At 40.7% G+C, this 19,164-nt stretch overlaps 1 protein-coding gene across 1 annotated transcript in view; it reads right to left on the reverse strand.

The window, feature by feature from the left end:
* Positions 1-19,164, reverse strand: part of MOCOS (molybdenum cofactor sulfurase) — a 1,002,829-nt gene that overhangs the window by 65,266 nt on the left and 918,399 nt on the right. The window contains exons 11-13 of the mRNA XM_073630796.1: positions 16,172-16,293; positions 4,753-4,858; positions 2,272-2,410 (exon numbers count right to left, since the gene is read on the reverse strand). Coding sequence (XP_073486897.1) covers positions 2,272-2,410; positions 4,753-4,858; positions 16,172-16,293 — 367 coding nt within the window. The remainder of the gene's footprint in view (positions 1-2,271; positions 2,411-4,752; positions 4,859-16,171; positions 16,294-19,164) is intronic.

Here is a 19,164-nt window from a genome sequence, read left to right on the forward strand (position 1 = left end):
GCACTGTGTACAGACAGCTTTACCCTGGGAAAACACTTTACTGCATCTCTATTTGAACATTGTACATATACACCTGTCGCATCAACCCTTTTTCCAAGAAGTATCTTTATCTTATTGCTGCACCCTATTGGATATAGTTCAAGAGCTCCAACTGCTAGCGAAGAACATCAGGCCTGCAACGGGGACATTACTGTCATTACTAAAAAAAGGCCCTCGTACTATTCTTGTTCAATTGATCTCTCATTAGGATTAGAAGTTGAATAGGTCGGCCTGGGTTTCCCCTTTAGAAGATTTGCCAGAATTAGTGCTTAACTCTTGCCTATCCTTTTCAGATCATGCTCAAGTGGTATTACATTGTACATACCTATATATAAGTATACTGTTATCTCCAGATTGTCTTAACTTGTAATATTGCGGAGGAATTCTTCTTCTGAACTAGGACTGTTATCCGAAGTTCAGTTGATCTATTACCTCTTTTGTGCAACAAAATCTTCCTTGAGTTATTCAGTAAAGGTTAATAGAATATAAACTCATTGAGTGGTTTGATTTATTACTTTAAGGTGGTGCAAAGATGTCTGAACCCAGAGTGTCAGGTGGGTTGGAATGTTCTCAGGGTCACGATGATGCAGATGAGTAGGTAAATCTAAGCAGTCCTCAAGGGGGCAGTGCTACATATTCTTTGAATTTATATATATTTCATATGTTGTTCTTTATTTAACATAGCTAATTCCGGTAGCTTGATACCATGCACTATATAGACTTGGCAATTGTCAATTAGAATAAAGTGCATTTGTCAACGGGCTTTGGGCTTGTGTAGAGAGCATCAGATTGACATCAGTTTGAGATGCTTCAGAGATAATTCAGAATTCATTGACAGGTACATTTGACGTGTAGTTGACCTTCTCCTAGACTATGGGAATGCAAAACCTGCTTAAAGCAAACTAAAGCCAATCAACATAGGCCCTAAATGAGTTATTAGCTATGAGTAAATAGATCATACAAAAGCTCTGTTATACTAAATTTAAATCCCTGCACATGAGAGCATGGAGCTGTACAGTGCCAATTGGGGGCATATTTCCCTGCCCAGGAGGTACATCTGCTTGTACAGCCAACGCCATAGTACTGAATGGTTGTATGCTGCTGTACACATAGCTAGGCTGGTATTTGCAAAAAACCTGCACATGTAAAGCCAAATGTCTCTGTATGCAGACAATCTGTTTCCAAGGTAGTACACCCATACAGTATGCATGACTGGGTGTACACCAGAGTATACCCACAAACAGTCATTCATTACTATAGGTGGCTATGCAGCAACTGTGTCCCCCAGGCCAGGGAAATCACCCGCAACTTACATGAGGGACATTTTGTGCATAGTAGCCCCCAGGAAACCCAGCTCCCTGTCCTCTGTTCATTATTCCTTGCCCCCTTACACCTGTTGCTACAGCAGCCTCTGAGAAAAATTTTGACACTTGTTCACTCCCAATACATCGTATTCTGTGAATGGGTGGTGAAGCAGTTGAACGACAGGATTCTACAGCTCATTCAGAGACCATGATGCATTGTGGGAATGGGTTTTGAGTTACTTTGGAAAATTATTTTTGAGTATTTATTACTTGATACTCTTTAGGGGTGAAAATTACGCAAATATATTGCATCTGATTTTTAGACTCTCCAGCATTAGAAAACATTATGAATATTTAACTACTGTTTTCTAGTATAGATTAGTTTTGAGAGATGTAGACGTATTAAAGTCCACCCTCTTTGTCAATTCACATATGCTTTATGTGGACATCAAGAGGTTAACATAATTATCTAGTAGTAAATAACTCAGCATCTTTCTGCTGGCCATATAGGAATAATTTTTTTCAATAAACCAGCTGGCTGAACTAAAAAAAATGAGCAGATTCCCCTATACACACATTTGATGTGAATGTGGGGATTAATTCCCACTGCAGTATACTATTCTGACAGCCGGGGAGCCTTCAGAATACACTGATCAGTGTTGCTGGCTATAGCCGGCGGCACTGATCATTCTGAAAAAAACTGATAGGCTGGTTGTACAACCATCCAGCCCATACATGGATTGAAATTAAAAATTTTGATCCATGTATGGCCGGCTTTAGGCATAAATTGTTACTGACATTGCCATACAGATCTGGGGACATGATATAGTTGTTCAGGAACAATTCTAGCCATCATATAATAGATTATTAAGTATTAAATGACCAGCTAAACAATTGTCCTAATCTGTAAACTAATGCAGAAAAGTACCTGGAAATGTAAACTTCCAATGAAAACCTCTGCCCACTCCTCCTCCTGAAAAGGTATGTTGCTGTCCATTACCAGGTTGGCACGGAATCGTTGGGTCATCTGATCAATATGATTTTCTTCTGTGTGATCTGTCTGGTCACTAAGACAAAGACAAAGAAGACTATTTAGATATGTCACACTGCATCTAAAGAACATAGACACAAGAGGTATGTCACCAATCAAATTAAAAGTTTCATAGCTGGTTGGTAAGTGACTTGTGGTTTAAGGAAAAAACTCCAGATAATGCTGCTACATCAGACCTAAATGTTTTTAAATCATCATTTATTAAAACACGGAAAAAAAAAGTTCCTTAAATAGTATGAGGCATTGATTATTAAATATAAACTCCAGCTAATAAATGTTTCACACTTTCAGAGTAGGGACATGTTGCCTCCACCCCTGTTGGAGAGATCTTTCTTCACTTTTTGTTCCTTGTCACTGAGTTACAAAGTGAAAGAAAGTCTCCCTAGAAGGCACAGCAACACAACTTGTATGAGTCTCTTTAAAGTTTTTACTTTCCCTGTTGTAAATTTTCACACACTTCCCATCTAAGTGATCCATGTGAGAGAGTGTTTTTAGGGTAAGAAGTGAGAAATACAGAGAACAATTTAAATCTGAGAGAGGTTCTAACTAAGCCGAAAGAAACATTTTGGCTGCAATTAGGTTTTAATAACTGCGAGGTAAAGCTGAACTCCAGGCACGAGAACTTTCACTTAGAGTGGATTTATATCGTTTTTGGCTCATGTGGAATATACAGTATCTGTGTGCACCACAAATTCTACCTTGTAAAATTAGCAGTGAAAACTACAGAAGGGGATGGATACAATATTAATCAATCTGTATAAGCAGAGAGAGCAGCAGTGAAGGATCTGTATTACAGGAAGCAATATGCCCCATACACACGAGCGGAATTTCCGTTGGAAAAATCTTGGATGGTTTTTCCGACGGAATTCCGCTCAAGCTTGGCTTGCATACACACGGTCACACAAAAGTTCTCTGAACTTTTGACCGTCAAGAACGTGGTGACGTACAACACTACGATGAGCCGAGAAAATGAAGTTCAATGCTTCCAAGCATGTGTCGAATTGTTTGCGAGCATGCGTGTTTTTTTTGCTCGTCGGAACTGCATACAGACGAATGGAATTTACGTCAAGAACTTTTTCCGTCAGAAAAATAGAGAACCAGCTCTCAATCTTTTGCTGGCAGAAATTGAGACAGAAAAAGTTGGATGGAGCATACACACGGTCGGAATATCCGACCAAAAGCTCCCATCACACTTTTTTTGATGGAAATTATGACCGTGTGTATGCAGCATTACAGTAAGCAGCAGCCTGCAGGTCATGGGGTACACACCATTGTAGGTAAGTAATGAGTGCTGTTTTCCCCCCAAAAATACTAAACGACAGCTTTTTAAAAAATGGGCGTGCTTAAGCATTAAGGCCTAGTTCACACCGTGCAGATGCAATTTCCGCATGTCCCCTATAGGGCAGTCCATTATTTTTAATGGGCTATCCTATGTGCAAAAAGTCCCTTTTTGCAATATTATGCTGCATCGAAAAGCATGGTAGGGCCCAGCTTTCCATGTCTTTTTTGACAATAGTTTGCCTATTAGCCATAAAAATGGCCAGAATTTAACAACAAGATTCACCCTCTATGGACTTCACTAGGATGTGCCTCAAAGTCTCCTCTAAAAGAACTCTCAACAAGATTTACTCAACCCTTGGGGTATCCAAGCAGCCCAAGCAGATTTACCTATAAATAATTTAAAATATAGTAGAAATGTAATAAGTCACTTGTCCATAATAAGGATGTTAATTAACACTTATACATGCAAGATAAATAGTGAATGTGAGGGTTTAAAAAAAAAAAAGGCTTAGTTACATCTAGCTGCTAATCTCTTGGTAAAATTAAATATAAACTCTGCACTCTGGAATGCACTCATTTTCCCAGCGCAAATTAGAAAAATTCACTTGAAAAATTAATTTGAGAAAGGGATGTGGCCCTGAAACGTGTCATTGCCATGGTTACAGCCGACTCTGTACATGTGGTGAGCAGCTCCTTTAGTGGGTGGGTCTTTATTCTGTAAAGCACTGTGTTTATATGATGATAATAATAATAATCATTATACAAGGGTTTGTTTTTCTTTACTCCTAGATGGAGTGCTGGGTGAGCAAAGTAAAGGTAGGAATAGGCAGCTGAGATGGGGCACATTAAAGTAGATATGTTGCTTTGCTATGTAAGGGCAACACACAGATTAATTTAGGTCTATCAGTACAGGTTCTCTTTAACTGTCCACAACTCCAGCATGGCATAAACACTAATGATTCATTATAGACCCCACTACTGTGTAACTTACCCTTTATGATTTGTATATAGAGAGCAACAGCTAATTTTTCAGTTCAAATTAGAAAAATGATTTATTTTCACTTTAGACCATCTTACCTTAATGGGATTTGTTGACTTAGTTGAAAAATACTTGCTGTGTTAACAAGAAGGTATTGGGCTTCATTGACTAAAGATAGTGAGGGCAATGTTGCCTCCAACAGACCTGAAGAAATAATTTACTATTTAATATATTACAGAAATGGTACTTGTAGTAGGGTTAACTTAATGCTATACAAGTTCTAAACATGATAATATTTATTGTGACTTTATTCTATAAATTTATTTTTTCACTGCTAAGCTTTAACAGTCCCAATGACCTTCTACCAAGTCTCTATTTCTGAAATATAAAAACTTTTGCCTTTGATGAACAAATGATTATCGGGCTTAATGAAACAGCATTATACTCTGTCAATCAACAAATGTTCATGCCTTTATGCATGGAAGGAATCAATAGAGAAATCCAAGATTCCTCCACTCTAAACATACAGAGGCACCATATCCAGACTATTCAAGCTAGATCAATGCTTAAAGTGTTTGTAAACCTAAAAACAACAAATAAAAAGTTTCCTGTCTCTTTAAGCCTCGATAAACCATATGGTGATCTTGCTATGTTATGTAGTCTTCCATGTTGTACAATACCTGCTTGATCCTGCCTGTTCCTGAATTCCTGTCTGTAACCTGACCAAGCTAATCATGGCTGCTCAACCCTGATAGCGTGGTCAGTTTCACGTCTTTCGTAATCTGGCTCTCTGTGTACCATGTCTGTATCTCCCCCTCTCCCTCTTTGATATTTCAGTGATCTGTGTAAAGCTGATCACCTCCCCGTCCCTCCCCTTCTCCTCCCTCCTGGCTTGTATGACTGAGCTTTCCCTGGCAGCTGCTCCTCCGTCCTCATTTGTTGTTATCTTACATACATCAGTGAGCAATAACAGCCCCTCCTACGGGACTCCCTGCTGCTCGGAATGACAGCAAAGAAAACAATGTGAACTCACAGCAGCAGTATTGAAAAAAAACGTATTAAGCAATGTCATATAACAAAAAACAAAAAAACACTGCAACTACTGTAGCACAAAAAGAGAGGATATTAGGAGTTTCTTGTGGAGACTTTACAACTACTTGAAATGTTGCTCTCAGTGTTACTCCTTAAAATTTGGAATTCAGCTTCTTCATGGGGAAATCCCTCAAAAAACCATTATCCACAATTTACAAGTCCCTGCAAACGACTGTGCATCATGGTTTGGAGAATCCCGGTGCCTTTTGGTTGAGAGAGCTGCCGCATTTGGATGCATAGGATTGGGAGGACATTTGGGACTCGCCTTTTACTTACCTTGTTTTCTCCAGGGATTACTTAATTCAGTTTAAAATACTGTACAGATACTACTGTACGCCTTATAGATTGCACAAGATTTACCCAGAATGTACACCGCATTGTTGCTGTTGCCAGGCTGACTCAGCTGTTTTTTTTTTGCATATGATTTGGTCCTGCTCTACCATACAAACCTATTTGTATGATCATAAACTTTATTACCCGCCTTACCACTATTCCTGTACCTCAAAAGCTGGAAGTCTGTATACTGGGCCTGGTAGATGCTTTAGCCCCCTCAAGGGCGATTTGCACTTTATTGGGGTTGCTCCTCTTTTATGCCCGGAAACTTATTGTACTTAGACTTTGTCCAGGACTACTGCCTACCTGCTCATTGCCTGATTAAATGCTCCTGACACGACTTTGTGTTGCACTTGTCAATGTTTTTCTATATATATGTATACCGTGAGTGGGTACGCATATCATAGCCATTTGTTAGCGGCGAGCTATGGGGTGTTTAGTTTAGTTAAGTTGTTTACTTTGTCTATGTTGTGTAACTATATGAGCCGGGGTATGCCCAGAGGTTCTGTTTTGTACTATTATATATATTTTTTTAAACAATCAAAAGAATTTGCAAAAAAAGAATCAAAAGAATTTGCAAAAAAAATAAATAAAAATGTTGGACTTCAGATTGCTGTACCATATTTTAATGACTGTATAACATATACAGATTTATATATATAACAGATCTGTATAACAGATTTTTATATTCTCCCTATAGTGCCTGTTTGTTTTTTTTCAGGTAAACTTATCTCAATCTAATGTCAACGGGTCAATGTTGGGAAAAATGAAAACCTGTTTAATTTGCTATTATTTTGACCAAGAAAAGATAGCAGGACCTATTTCTCTTCAATCCTAACCCCTCTCCATTGACAAAAACTTGTAAGGTCAGCAGAGTCAATAGTACAGTCATATAGAGTGTCTGCATGGCCCATGAGTCAGCTCCTCTGAGAGAAATGGGATTGTGTGACTGCAGCAATGACAGCACTTTTGTGTCTGTGGGCAGCTTTAGCCCCCTTGACAAACAGCAAGGGATAAAACTTCAGACATATAAAGAATGCACTGTTTTAAACCAATGTTCAGACTGGCAAACTTACAGAGAGAAGAGCTAATAAGCCACAAACATGTCCTCCACTAATAGCAGGTAGAGGTTCTTGTAAATCCAGTCAACAAATATTGTGTATACTTATCATTATTGTATTGATGACTTTGAGATGATTTTATAATACAACTTTTCATTTGTTCATGCTTGCTGTACCATATTTACTGTAACTACTTCCCCTCCGGCCTATAGACAAATTACGGCAGGCTCTCTCGTTCTTGGTGGACGTCAAATGACGTTCTTCCAGGATCGCACTGCAGTGGGATCTGTCACCCGCTGTGTCCACCAGACACAGAGGATGACAGATCAATGTACCGGGCCGCTGCCATTACCATGTGATAACATGACAATTGTACACAATGGATGTGCATAAACATTTGCATTATTAATGTACACAATGGATGGCTTTATTCATTGTGTACTATTATGATGATCTCTGTGATTGATCTCAGTGATCACATGGTACAGACAGGGCCAGTCACAGCCCATCTGTACCATATGATTAGCTGTGTGGTTGAGTGGATGTGTGAATGGATTTCATTCAGAAAAAAATGGTAGTTTATAGATGTGTGTGTAAAAAAAAAAAAAAAAAAAAAAAAACCTACAGTGTTACTATGGTTCAAAAGAAAAAAATGTAATAAAAAGAAAAAATATTAAAAAAAAAAAAAACTTATTACATTTTTGTTTTACATACTGTCACCAGTCAGTATCCCTGATCACCGCCATACCAGTTATATGATAATGCTGCACTGCACTGGTGAGAGTATGTAAAAAAAATAAAATAAATAAATTTAAATTTAATTTTCCAAAAAAAGTGACATAATTTACAACTTCAAAAAACTAGGAATGCCTCTTACAAAATACCTTGGGCTGTCTACTTTCCAAAATGGGGTAATTTGGGGAGTAATTGTACAGTCCTGGCATTTTCAGGCCCTAAGAAATTAAAGGCCATCAGTATACATCAAGATTGTTACATTTTCAGATATACTGTATATATACACTATAGTTTGTGGACTCTATACATTTCCTACAAACAAAATATTTTACACTGATTTGGCTTATTTTCACCAAAGAAATGTAGCAGTATACATTTTGGTCTAAATTTATGAAGACATTTATTTGTAAAATTTTATAACCGAAGCAAAGGAAACCCCCTTTTTTTTTTTTAATTAAAACTTTAAATTTTTAGTCTTTTTTTCGTTTATTTAGCAAAAAATAAAAAACCCAACTATCACCAAAAGAAAGCACAATTTGTGTGAAAAAAACTGTAAGACTTTAATTTGGGTACAATGTTGCATGACCGTACAATTACCATGCAAATAGTGACAGCGCTGAAAGGTGAAAATTGGCCTGGGCAGGAAGGGGGTGAAAGTGTCTGGTATTGAAGTGGTTAAAGTTCATTATTGTAATGTTGACCTTCAATGTATTAATTTGTTTTGTCTGCATTCTTTATTTATGGTATTCAGTATTTTCTAATAAAATAGTGGTACATACAGTAGTTACAGTTAGTGAGGCTGAAAAAAAGACACTAGTCCAACCAACAAGAAAAAGATATTGAAAACACGCATATGTACAAGCCGCTACCCACAGTTGATCCAGAGGAAGGAAAAAAAAAACCCAACGCATTAAAGCATGATCCAATTTGCTCCAGTGGGAGAAAAAAATTCCTTTTTGATCCCCTGGAGTCTATCAGATATTCCCTGGATCAACTACCCCTGGTGTTATTACCTCTAAATTAATATCCAGTTATATTATGTACATTAAGGAGTGTATCCAGGCCTTATTTAAAACAATTGTCAGGTCACCTGTGGCCAGGTGACAGATGCACATCGCTGGGGTTAGGAGCACTCCGCTAAGTCAGTGGACCCCTCGGCTGACTAATGTGGAGGGAGTTTTGGGTGGTTCAGGAAAGCAGCTCCAACGCGGAATCTAAGAGCCAGCAGGTTTTCATCAGAGCCTCTGGTGGTGAGGATGGATTTGGCTGCAGCTGACTCCAGGTCACGGCCTCCGGGGTCCCTCAGCTCCTGCTCGCAGACTGGCTCTGGTGGACAGAGCGGAAGCAGCAGTACAGGGTTAAACACAGGATAGTCAGGAGAACAAGCCAAGGTCGGAGCAACTAGCAGACATGGATGGTCAGAAGGCACGCCAAGGTCAGAGGAAAACTAGCAGACCGTAGGGATGAGCTTCACCGAACAGCGAACAATTTGGGGTGTTCGTGGCAAATTCGAAAGCATCGGAACATGTTTTAAAAGACTATGGGAGAAATCAAAAGTGCTAATTTTAAAGGCTTATATGCATGGTATTGTCATAAAAAGTATTTGGGGACCTGGGTCCTGCCCCAGGGGACATGTATCAATGCAAAAAAAAGTTTTAAAAACTGCCGTTTTTTTGGGAGCAGTGATTTTAATAATGCTTAAAGTTTTAAAAACTGCCGTTTTTTTGGGAGCAGTGATTTTAAAAGTGTAATATACCTTTAAATTTCGTACCTGGGGGAGGTCTGACAGCAAAATTACATTTCAAAGGAAATAAAGTCATTTAAAACTACTCGCAGCTATTAATGAATTGTCGGTCCAACAATACACATAAGAGTTCATTGATAAAGACGGCATGGGATTTCCCCACAGGGGAATCCCGAACCAAAATTTAGAAAAAAATGGCGTGGGGGTCCCCCTCAAAATCCATCGCAGACCCTTCAGGTCTGCGATGGATTTTAAGGGGAACCCCCGCTCAAAAAAAAAAAAAAATGGCGTGGGGTTCCCCCAAAAATCCATACCAGACCCTTATCCGAGCACGCAACCTGGCTGGCCGCAGGAAAAGAGGGAGGGACAGGAGAGCGCCCCCCCTCCTGAACCGTACCAGGCCACATGCCCTCAACATTGGGAGGGTGCTTTGGGGTAGCGGCCCCCCAAAGCACCTTGTCCCCATTTTGATGAGGACAAGGGCCTCATCCCCACAACCCTTGGCCGGTGGTTGTGGGGGTCTGCGGGCGGGGGGGCTTATCGGAATCTGGAAGCCCCCTTTAACAAGGGGACCCCCAGATCCCGCCCCTCCGCTGAATTGGTAATGGGGTACAAAAGTATCTTCCCCTTCCTAAAAGCATCTTCCCCTACCATTTCACAAAAAAGGAGTCAAAAATGTTAAAAATGACGAGAGAGTTTTTGACAATTCCTTTATTCTTTCCATCTTCTTTCTTCCTTTGGTTTCTTCCTCTGGTTCTTCCTCCGATCCTCTGCTTCTTGCTCCGATGCTCTCGTCCGGCATCTTCCTCCGCGGCGGCGTCTTTCCCGCTTCGTTCTTGGGCCACTCCGCATCCACGGGAGGCTCCCGCTGTGTGACGCTTCTCTTCTTCTGACACTTCTTAAATAACGAAGGAAGAAGGAAGAAAGCCCAAAGAAGATGGAAAGAAGAAGACTTTAAATAAAGGAATTGTCAAAAACTGTCTCTTGTCATTTTTTTAACATTTTTGAGACTTTTTTTGTGAAATGGTAGGGGTACTTTTTTACCCCTTACCATTTCACATGGGGGGTGGGATCTGGGGGTCCCTTTGTTAAAGAGGGGTTCCAGATTCCGATAAGCCCCCCGCCTGCAGACCCCCACAACCACCGGGCAAGGGTTGTGGGGATGAGACCCTTGTCCCCATCAACATGGGGACAAGGTGCTTTGGCGGGGACCCCAAAGCACCCTCCCAATGTTGAGGGCATGTGGCCTGGTACGGTTCAGGAGGGGGGCACTCTCCTGTCCCCCCCTCTTTTCCTGCGGCCTGCCAGGTTGCGTGCTCGGATAAGGGTCTGGTATGGATTTTTGGGGGGACCCCACACCATTTTTTTTTTTTAAATTTTGGCCGGGGTTCCCCTTAAAATCCATACCAGAGCTGAAGGGTCTGGTATGGATTTTGAGGGGGACCTCCATGCCATTTTTTTTTTAAATTTTGGTGCGGTGTTCTCCTTAATATCCATACCAGACCTGAAGGGCCTAGTATGGAATTTAGGGGGACCCCCATGCCATTTTTTTTTTTTTAAATTTTGGTTCGGGGTTCCCCTGTGGGAAAATCCCATGCCGTTTTTATCAATGAACTTTTATGTGTATTGTCGGACCGACAATTCATTAATAGCCGCAAGTAGTTTTAAATGACTTTTTTTCCTTTGAAATGTCATTTTGCTGTCAGACTGTTCTAAACACGGGAAACATGCGCCCCTTTACAGGCATACTATAGACACCCCCCAGGTACGAAATTTAAAGGAATATTAAACTTTTATTGTTTCACTTTAAGCATTATTAAAATCACTGCTCCTGAAAAAACTGCCATTTTTGAAACTTTTTTTTGCATTGATACATGTCCCCTGGGGCAGGACCTAGGTCCCCAAACACTTTTTATGACAATAACTTGCATATAAGGCTTTAAAATTAGCACTTTTGATTATTCATGTTCGAGTCCTATAGACTTTAACGGTGTTCGCGTGTTCCAACAAATGTTTTGCCTGTTCGCATGTTCTGGTGCAAACCGAACAGGGGGGTGTTCGGCTCATCCCTAGCAGACAGGAATGATCAGAAGGATACGCCAAGGTCGGTACACGGAAGTCAGAGATAAACATACAGCAGGATGCAACACAGAAGCCTAAACACAACTGTTGAACGGGCAAGGCTGGCTTGCAGTGCGCAGGCTTAAATAGTGTTTGCTGTTAGACGCTGAGGTGGAACCATGCTGAGAGAGGATTACTTAAACACTTAAGTGTGAGGGCACAGTCCCTAAGCTGATACACACACCAGAGAGGTAAGCAGACAAACAGGACATGAAACATTACTGCAGATTCATGACAATAATCTATTGAGCTGGCCAGAAACAGCTTTTGAGGAAGTCTATTCCACATTTTCACAGTTCTTACTGTGAAGAAGCCTTTCGGTATGTGACTGTTAAATCTCTTTAGGAGGAGAATCCCTAGGGGCTTCCAGGATGGGGAAGGATCTAGGGGTCCAAGTAGAAGACAGACTAAGCAATAGCATTTGGTGTCCAGCTGTGGCTACCAAAGCCAGCAGAATATTAGCATGAATTAAATCCATGCTAATAAGACGATTATTCTGCTACTTTATAAAACACTGGATCGGCCGCATCTGGAGTGTTCCGTCCAGTTCTGGTCATCAATCCTCAGAAAGGATGTGCTGGAGCTGAAGAGGGTCCAGAGAAAGGCAACTAAATTAATATGGGGACTGAAGGACCTCAATTATGAAGAACGACTACAAGCGCTAAATTTCTACCTGGAGAAGAGACTATTGAGAGGTGATATGATCATAGGTGTGCGCAGCCTATCGTATTAGGGTGTGCACCTCAAAGCTCCAACACATATGCCTTTGTGACATATTAACCGGCCTCTTCCCCACTCGTCATCCTAAAACAATGGGGGGGAGCAGGTGAGCACACAGGGGGACCTGGGCAGCAGAAAGAAAAGGAACTGGGACAAGAGGGGTGGCATACATTGGTACCAATCCTCTGTATTTTCCTCCCGTGGCAGCTGAATATCGGTGGGAGGAAGAGGAGGAGAAGCCTACTTTCAGCTGCTGCAGAAGAAAATACAGATCGGTCCCTTAATTTCCACTCCAGCTGCCTACCCTGTCCAGGTTCTGGGGGTCAGCGAGTAAGGATCGCGGCTTACCTGTCACCTGCCCACAATTGATGGGTTGGCAATTCCAGGATTAGGATGTGCCCAGGCACACCTGGCACACCCCTTGCGCACGCCTATGGATATGATGATCCCAGTGTAAGTATCAAACTTTTCAGTTCCAGGGTGTGTAAGAGGACACAGGGCCACACGATGAGACTGGAAGAGAAGTAGTTTAACCGTAAGTTGCATAGGGTTTTTTTCACTGTCAGGGCAGTAAGTATGTGGAACTCTCTTCCACAATCGGTGGTGTCAGCAGGAAGTATGGATAGTTTTAAAAGACCCTTGGACATGCATCTTAATGAAAACACTTTAAGGGGGTATGGGAAATGGTTTTTCTACACACACACCTACACAGGTTGAACTGGATGGACTTTTGTCTTTATTCAACCTTACCAACTATGTAAAAATAGTGCATTGAGATTGGCTTGCAAGTTGGAGACATCCTGTAATGATGGTATTCCACTGCATAATTTACCGTTATCTGCAAACACTGATATTGTACTTTTAATCCCAAACCCTATATCATTTATAAATATGTTAAAAAGTAAGTGTCCCAACACTGAACCTTGGGGTACACCACTTAGCACCTTAGACCATTCAGACTATGAATCATTAACCACTAACTACTCTCTGAATACGGTCTTTTAGCCAGTTTTCTATCTATTTATAAACTGAATTTTCTAAGCCTGTAGTCTTTAACTTACACATTAGGCTTCTGTGGGGAACTGTGTCAAATGTTTTGGCAAAAGTATAATATATCCACAGCCATTCCTTTGTCTACGTTTTGCTTACATCCTCATAAAAAGAAATCAGATTTGTTTTGACAACTTTTGTTTTTCACAAATCCATGCTGAATATTGCTTAAAATATTATTTTCTAGCAGAAACTATTCTATGCAGTCTTTTATTAAACTCTCAAGTATATTTCCAACTATAGAAGTTAAACTAACCGGTCTGTAGCTACTTGGTAAAGACTTTGATCCCTGTTTAAATATAGGCTCTACATTGGCCTTAAGCCAATCCAGTGGTATCATGCCAGTCTTTGAACAGTCTCTGAAAATTGGAAACAATGACTTAGATATAACAGAGCTCAACTCTTTAAGGACCCTTAGATGTAAGCCACCTGGTCCATAGAGGTGCTTTATTCACCTATAATTTGTCTACATGTCTTTGGACCATGTCAATTTTGAGCCTTTATGGATCATCTTGGACTATGTCAATACTACCCCATTAAGGATTTGATCCCCCCCCCCCATGTTCCTTTGTATACACAAAGCTAAAGAAGGTACATACATACATTGGTATAACATAGTGCATTGTATTAGAAGTACAGTGACCTTATATAACAATACAAAATCAACTCAATAAGAGCACATTACCCTACAACAGGGGTGTGCAAACTTTTTTCAAAGACGGCCAGATTTGATGAAGAGAACATGCATGAGGTTCGACCATTTTTCCTGACATTCTTTGAACCATTAAAATTCGGACTAATGCAGCGTACACACGGGTGGACTTTCCGACTGGAATGGTCCGACGGACTTTTGACAGACTTCCGATGGACATTTTTTTACAAACGGACTTGCCTACACATGACCGGACTACGGACGGACTTGCCTACACACGACCGGACTTTCCGGTGGACCTAGTTCCCGACGGAGTTACGGCGGACTTTCCAAATGAACGGACTTGCCCACACACGAACAAGTCCATTCATTTTGAACGTGACTCAGGTACGACAGGACTAGAAAAGGAAGTCAATCTCGCCGCTTTTATCGGCAAGGATGACGCCTTGCGAGCCCCGTTGCGGGGCATACCAGGCCTTTAGGTCTGGTATGGATTTTAAGGGGAACCCCCTACGCCGAAAAAACGGCATGTGGTCCCCCCCCAAAATCCATACCAGACCCCTATCCGAGCATGCAGCCCGGTCGGTCAGGAAAGGGGGTGGGGACGAGCGAGCACCCCCCCCCTGAACCATACCAGGCCGCATGACCTCAACATGAGGGGTGGGTGCTTTGGGGGAGTGAGGCACCCTGCGGCCCCCCCACCCCAAAGCACCTTGTCCCCATGTTGATGAGGAGAAGTGCCACTTCCCGACAACCCTGGCCGTTGGTTGTTGGGGTCTGCAGGCGGGGGGGCTTATCGGAATCCGGGAGCCCCCTTTAATAAGGGGGCCCCCAGATCCCGGCCCCCCACCCTATGTGGATGAGTATGGGGTACACTGTACCCCTACCCATTCACCTAGGGAAAAAAGTGTCAATAAAAAAAACACACTACACAGGTTTTTTCTTCAGTATGCCATAGCTGGACAAGCCTTAACTAGAAATAAAAGCTATGTTCCCATAATGTGATAAAAGAAAATCCCTTATTTTAATCAATGCTTAACCAGGATGTCTGTAAAAAAACACTGTTCTTCAACCGTTCTTCTACTACCAGGAAAATAAGTAAAAGCATAAACTAACCAAATTTGGTCATTTAAACAGATCATCATTTTTACACAATATCCAACATTTCCATTTGAAGTTCTTCTTCAACCATACAGATTACATCTTCAGCAGTTACATATTCAGCTTTTGGGCCCATTCACACCAGTGTGTTCACTGCGCGTTTTTGCATTCACAGCAATGTGCATTTCATGCACTTTTTTTTTGCATTTGCAGTGCATTTTTCCTAAGCGTGCATTTCCTTCCATCTTCATACTTCTTTGGGATTTTATGTGCACTGCACTGCCTTGCTGTGCATTTTCATGCATTGCTGTGCATTTACAGTGCAGAACAATGCAGCAGGCTGTACTTTTTCACTGCACTGCAATAGTGTGAACTATGCCCATAAAATAACCTGGATTTTGGACTGTATGCAGTTGAAGTGCAGTCAAAAATGCATCCCGTTACATCTGGTTTGAATGGACCCTAAGCTTAGATCTGATTTTGGCTACTACAGTCTGAGCAGGGAACTCCTCAGGTCTTATTAAAAAAAAATTGAAGTGAACAGGTAAAGTTTTCATGGCAAGCAAGCATCCAATGTTGAAAACTGCGTGAACACAACTGGATGTTTGAAGTGAACACCATTCACTAATAGCATATTGTAGCAAATCAGGCCCTAAGGTTCTGCCCCTATGAAGGCTTTAATTTACCTGTAATTGTACCTAACCAACAGTTTTAACCAGGTAGGTATGCTATTTTGGTATTAAATATTAATAAAACATGGAACACTGATATCAGTTTGTCATTTGAAATGAATACGCACAAACCTTGAAATTGTTGCTATTTGTGAAAGCTGTGGCATAGTACTCTTAGTAACTTTTTTCTTTTCATTGTAATATTTTTATTTTAGGAAACATAAGACATTGACATACCTTTCTTTTTTGCACCTGCAATGCGACTAAAGATCGATGACTGTCTTATCAAACGACATTTGCGCCCAAGAACACTAGACAGCCAGTTTGCAGATTCATCCCCGCAGTCATATGTATGAACTCTACAAAGAATACAATTAGTACAGTGTATTAGTGTAAATATACGTTTATTGCGCAGTGTTTAACTTGAAAGAACTTTCAATGTGCCTCCCTCATATTTTTATGTGTTTGTTTTCTATATACTGTATTTTATTGTATTAAATGTGCAGGCTTGTAGATTAGCCACTAAAGGGAGGGTAGTTTAGCCACTACATCTATTCCACCTCCCCCTTTAAGGTAAATCTAAACCCAGTCAATAAACTCCTATATAAGCTTTAACATGTGCAAGTTTTATTAAAATAACACCTATTGATGGTCCTTGTTCTGGCACTTCCTGGGTTGGAATTACAATATCTCCCAATTGTACTCCTGCATTGTCACCCATGAATTTCAGACTGAGGCTAGGTAAAGCTAACTTGGCCTTTCCTTTGTTTTTTAAAGTGCCTTGAAAAAAGTATTCATACCCCTTTAAATTTTCCACATTTTGTCATGTTACAACCAAAAACGTAAATGAATTTTATTGGGATTTTATGTGATAGACCCACACATAATTGTGAAGTGGAAGGAAAATGATAAATGTTTTTCCAATTTTTTTACAAATAAATATGTGAAAAGTGTAGCTTGCGTTTGTATTCAGCCCTCCTGAGTCAATACTTTGTAGAACCGTCAGTGGCTGCAATTACGGTTGCAAGTCTTTTTGGATATGTCTCTACCAGCTTTGCACATCTAGAGAGTGACATTTTTGCCCATTCTTCTTTGCAAAATAGCTCAAGCTCTGTCAAATTGGATGGAGAGTGTCTGAACAGCAATTTTACAGTCTTGTCACAGATTCTCAATTGGATTTAGGACTGGATTTTGACTGGGCCATTTTAACACATGAATATGCTTTGATCTAAACCATTTCGTTGTAGCTCTGGCTGTATGTTTAGAGTTGTTGTCCTGCTGGAAGGTGAACCCCCCCCTGTCTCAAGTCTTTTTCAGACTCTAACAGGTTTTCTTCTAAGATTGGCTCCAACCATCTTCCCATCAACTCTGATCAGCTTCCCTGTCCCTGTTGAAGAAAAGCATCCCCACAACATTATGCTGCCACCACCATGTTTCACAATGGGGATGGTGTGTTCAGGGTTATGTGCAATGTTAGCTTTCCGCCACACATAGCGTTTTGCTTTAAGGCCAAAAAGTTAAATTTTGGTCTCATATGACCAGAGCACCTTCTTCCAAATTTGTTGTGTCCCCCACATGGCTTCCCGCAAACTGCAAACGTGACTTCTTACGGCTTTCTTTCAACAATGGCTTTCTTCTTGTCACTTTTCAATAAAGGCCAGATTTGTGGAGTGCACGACTAATACTTGTCCTGTGGACAGATTCTCCCACCTAAGCTGTGGGTCTCTGCAGCTTATCCAGAGTTACCATGGGCCTCTTGGCTGCTTCTCTGATTAATGTTCTCCTTGCCCGGCCTGTCAGTTTAGGTGGACGGCCATGTCTTGGTAGGTTTGCAGTTGTGCCATGCTCTTTCCATTTTCGGATGATGGATTGAACAGTGCTCTGTGAGATGTTCGAAGCTTGGGATATCTTTTTATAACCTAACCCTGCTTTAAACTTCTCAACAACTTTATCCCTGACCTGTCTGGTGTGTTCCTTAGCCTGCATAATTCTGTCTGTTCACTAAGGTTCTCTAAAAAACCTCTGAGGGCTTCGCAGAACAGCTATTATACTGACATTAAATTACACACAGTTCACAGGAATCTATTTACTAATTAGGTGTGTTCTGAAGGCAATTGGTTTGACTAGATTTTAGTTAGGGGTATCAAAGTAAAGGGGGCTGAATACAAATGAATGCCACACTTTTCCGATTTGTTTTGTAAAAAATTTTGAAAACCATTTATCAATTTTCTTCCACTTCACAATTATGTGTCACTTTGTGTTGGTCTATCACATACAATTCCAATAAAATACATATACATGAAAAAATGTGGAAAATATCAAGGGGTATGAATACAGTGGCTTGTAAAAGTATTCACCCCCTTGGCTTTTTACCTATTTTGTTATATTACAGCCTTTAGTTCAATGTTATTGTAATCTGAATGATACGTGATGGATCAGAACACAATAGTCTAAATTGGTGAAGTACATTTTTAGAAAAATATATATATAAAACAATTTTTCAGAAATAAAAAAACTCATAATTGGCATGTGCGTATGTATTCACCCCCTTTGTTATGAAGCTCATAAAAAGCTCTGGTGCAACCAAATACCTTCAGAAGTCACATAGTTAGTGAAATGATGTCCACCTGTGTGCAATCTAAGTGTCACATGATCTGTCTTTACATATATACACACCTTTTTTGAAAGGCCCCAGAGGCTGCAACACCTAAGCAAGAGGCACCACTAACCAAACACTGCCATGAAGACCAAGGAACTCTCCAAACAAGTAAGGGATAATGTTGTTGAGAAGTACAAGTCAGGGTTAGGTTATACAAAAATATCCAAATCTTTGATGATCCCTAGGAGCACCATCAAATCTATCATAACCAAATGGAAAGAATATGGCACAACCACGAACTGGCCAAGAGACGGCCGCACACCAAAATTCAGGGACCGGGCAAGGAGGGCATTAATCAGAGAGGCTGCACAGAGTCCTAAGTTATCCCTGGAGGAGCTGCAGAGTTCCACAGCAGAGACTGGAGAATCTGTACATAGTACGACAATAAGCCGTACGCGACAGAGTTGGGCTTTATGGCAGAGTGGCCAGAAGAAAGCCATTACTTTCAGCAAAAAACAAAATGGCACGTTTTGAGTTTGCGAAAAGGCATATGGGAGACGCCCAAAATGTATGGAGGAAGATGCTCTGGTCTGATGAGACTAAAATTCTACTTTTTGGCCATCAAAGAAAT

This window comes from Aquarana catesbeiana, linkage group LG05 (assembly GCF_042186555.1).
Source record: "Aquarana catesbeiana isolate 2022-GZ linkage group LG05, ASM4218655v1, whole genome shotgun sequence".
Taxonomy (NCBI): domain Eukaryota; kingdom Metazoa; phylum Chordata; class Amphibia; order Anura; family Ranidae; genus Aquarana; species Aquarana catesbeiana.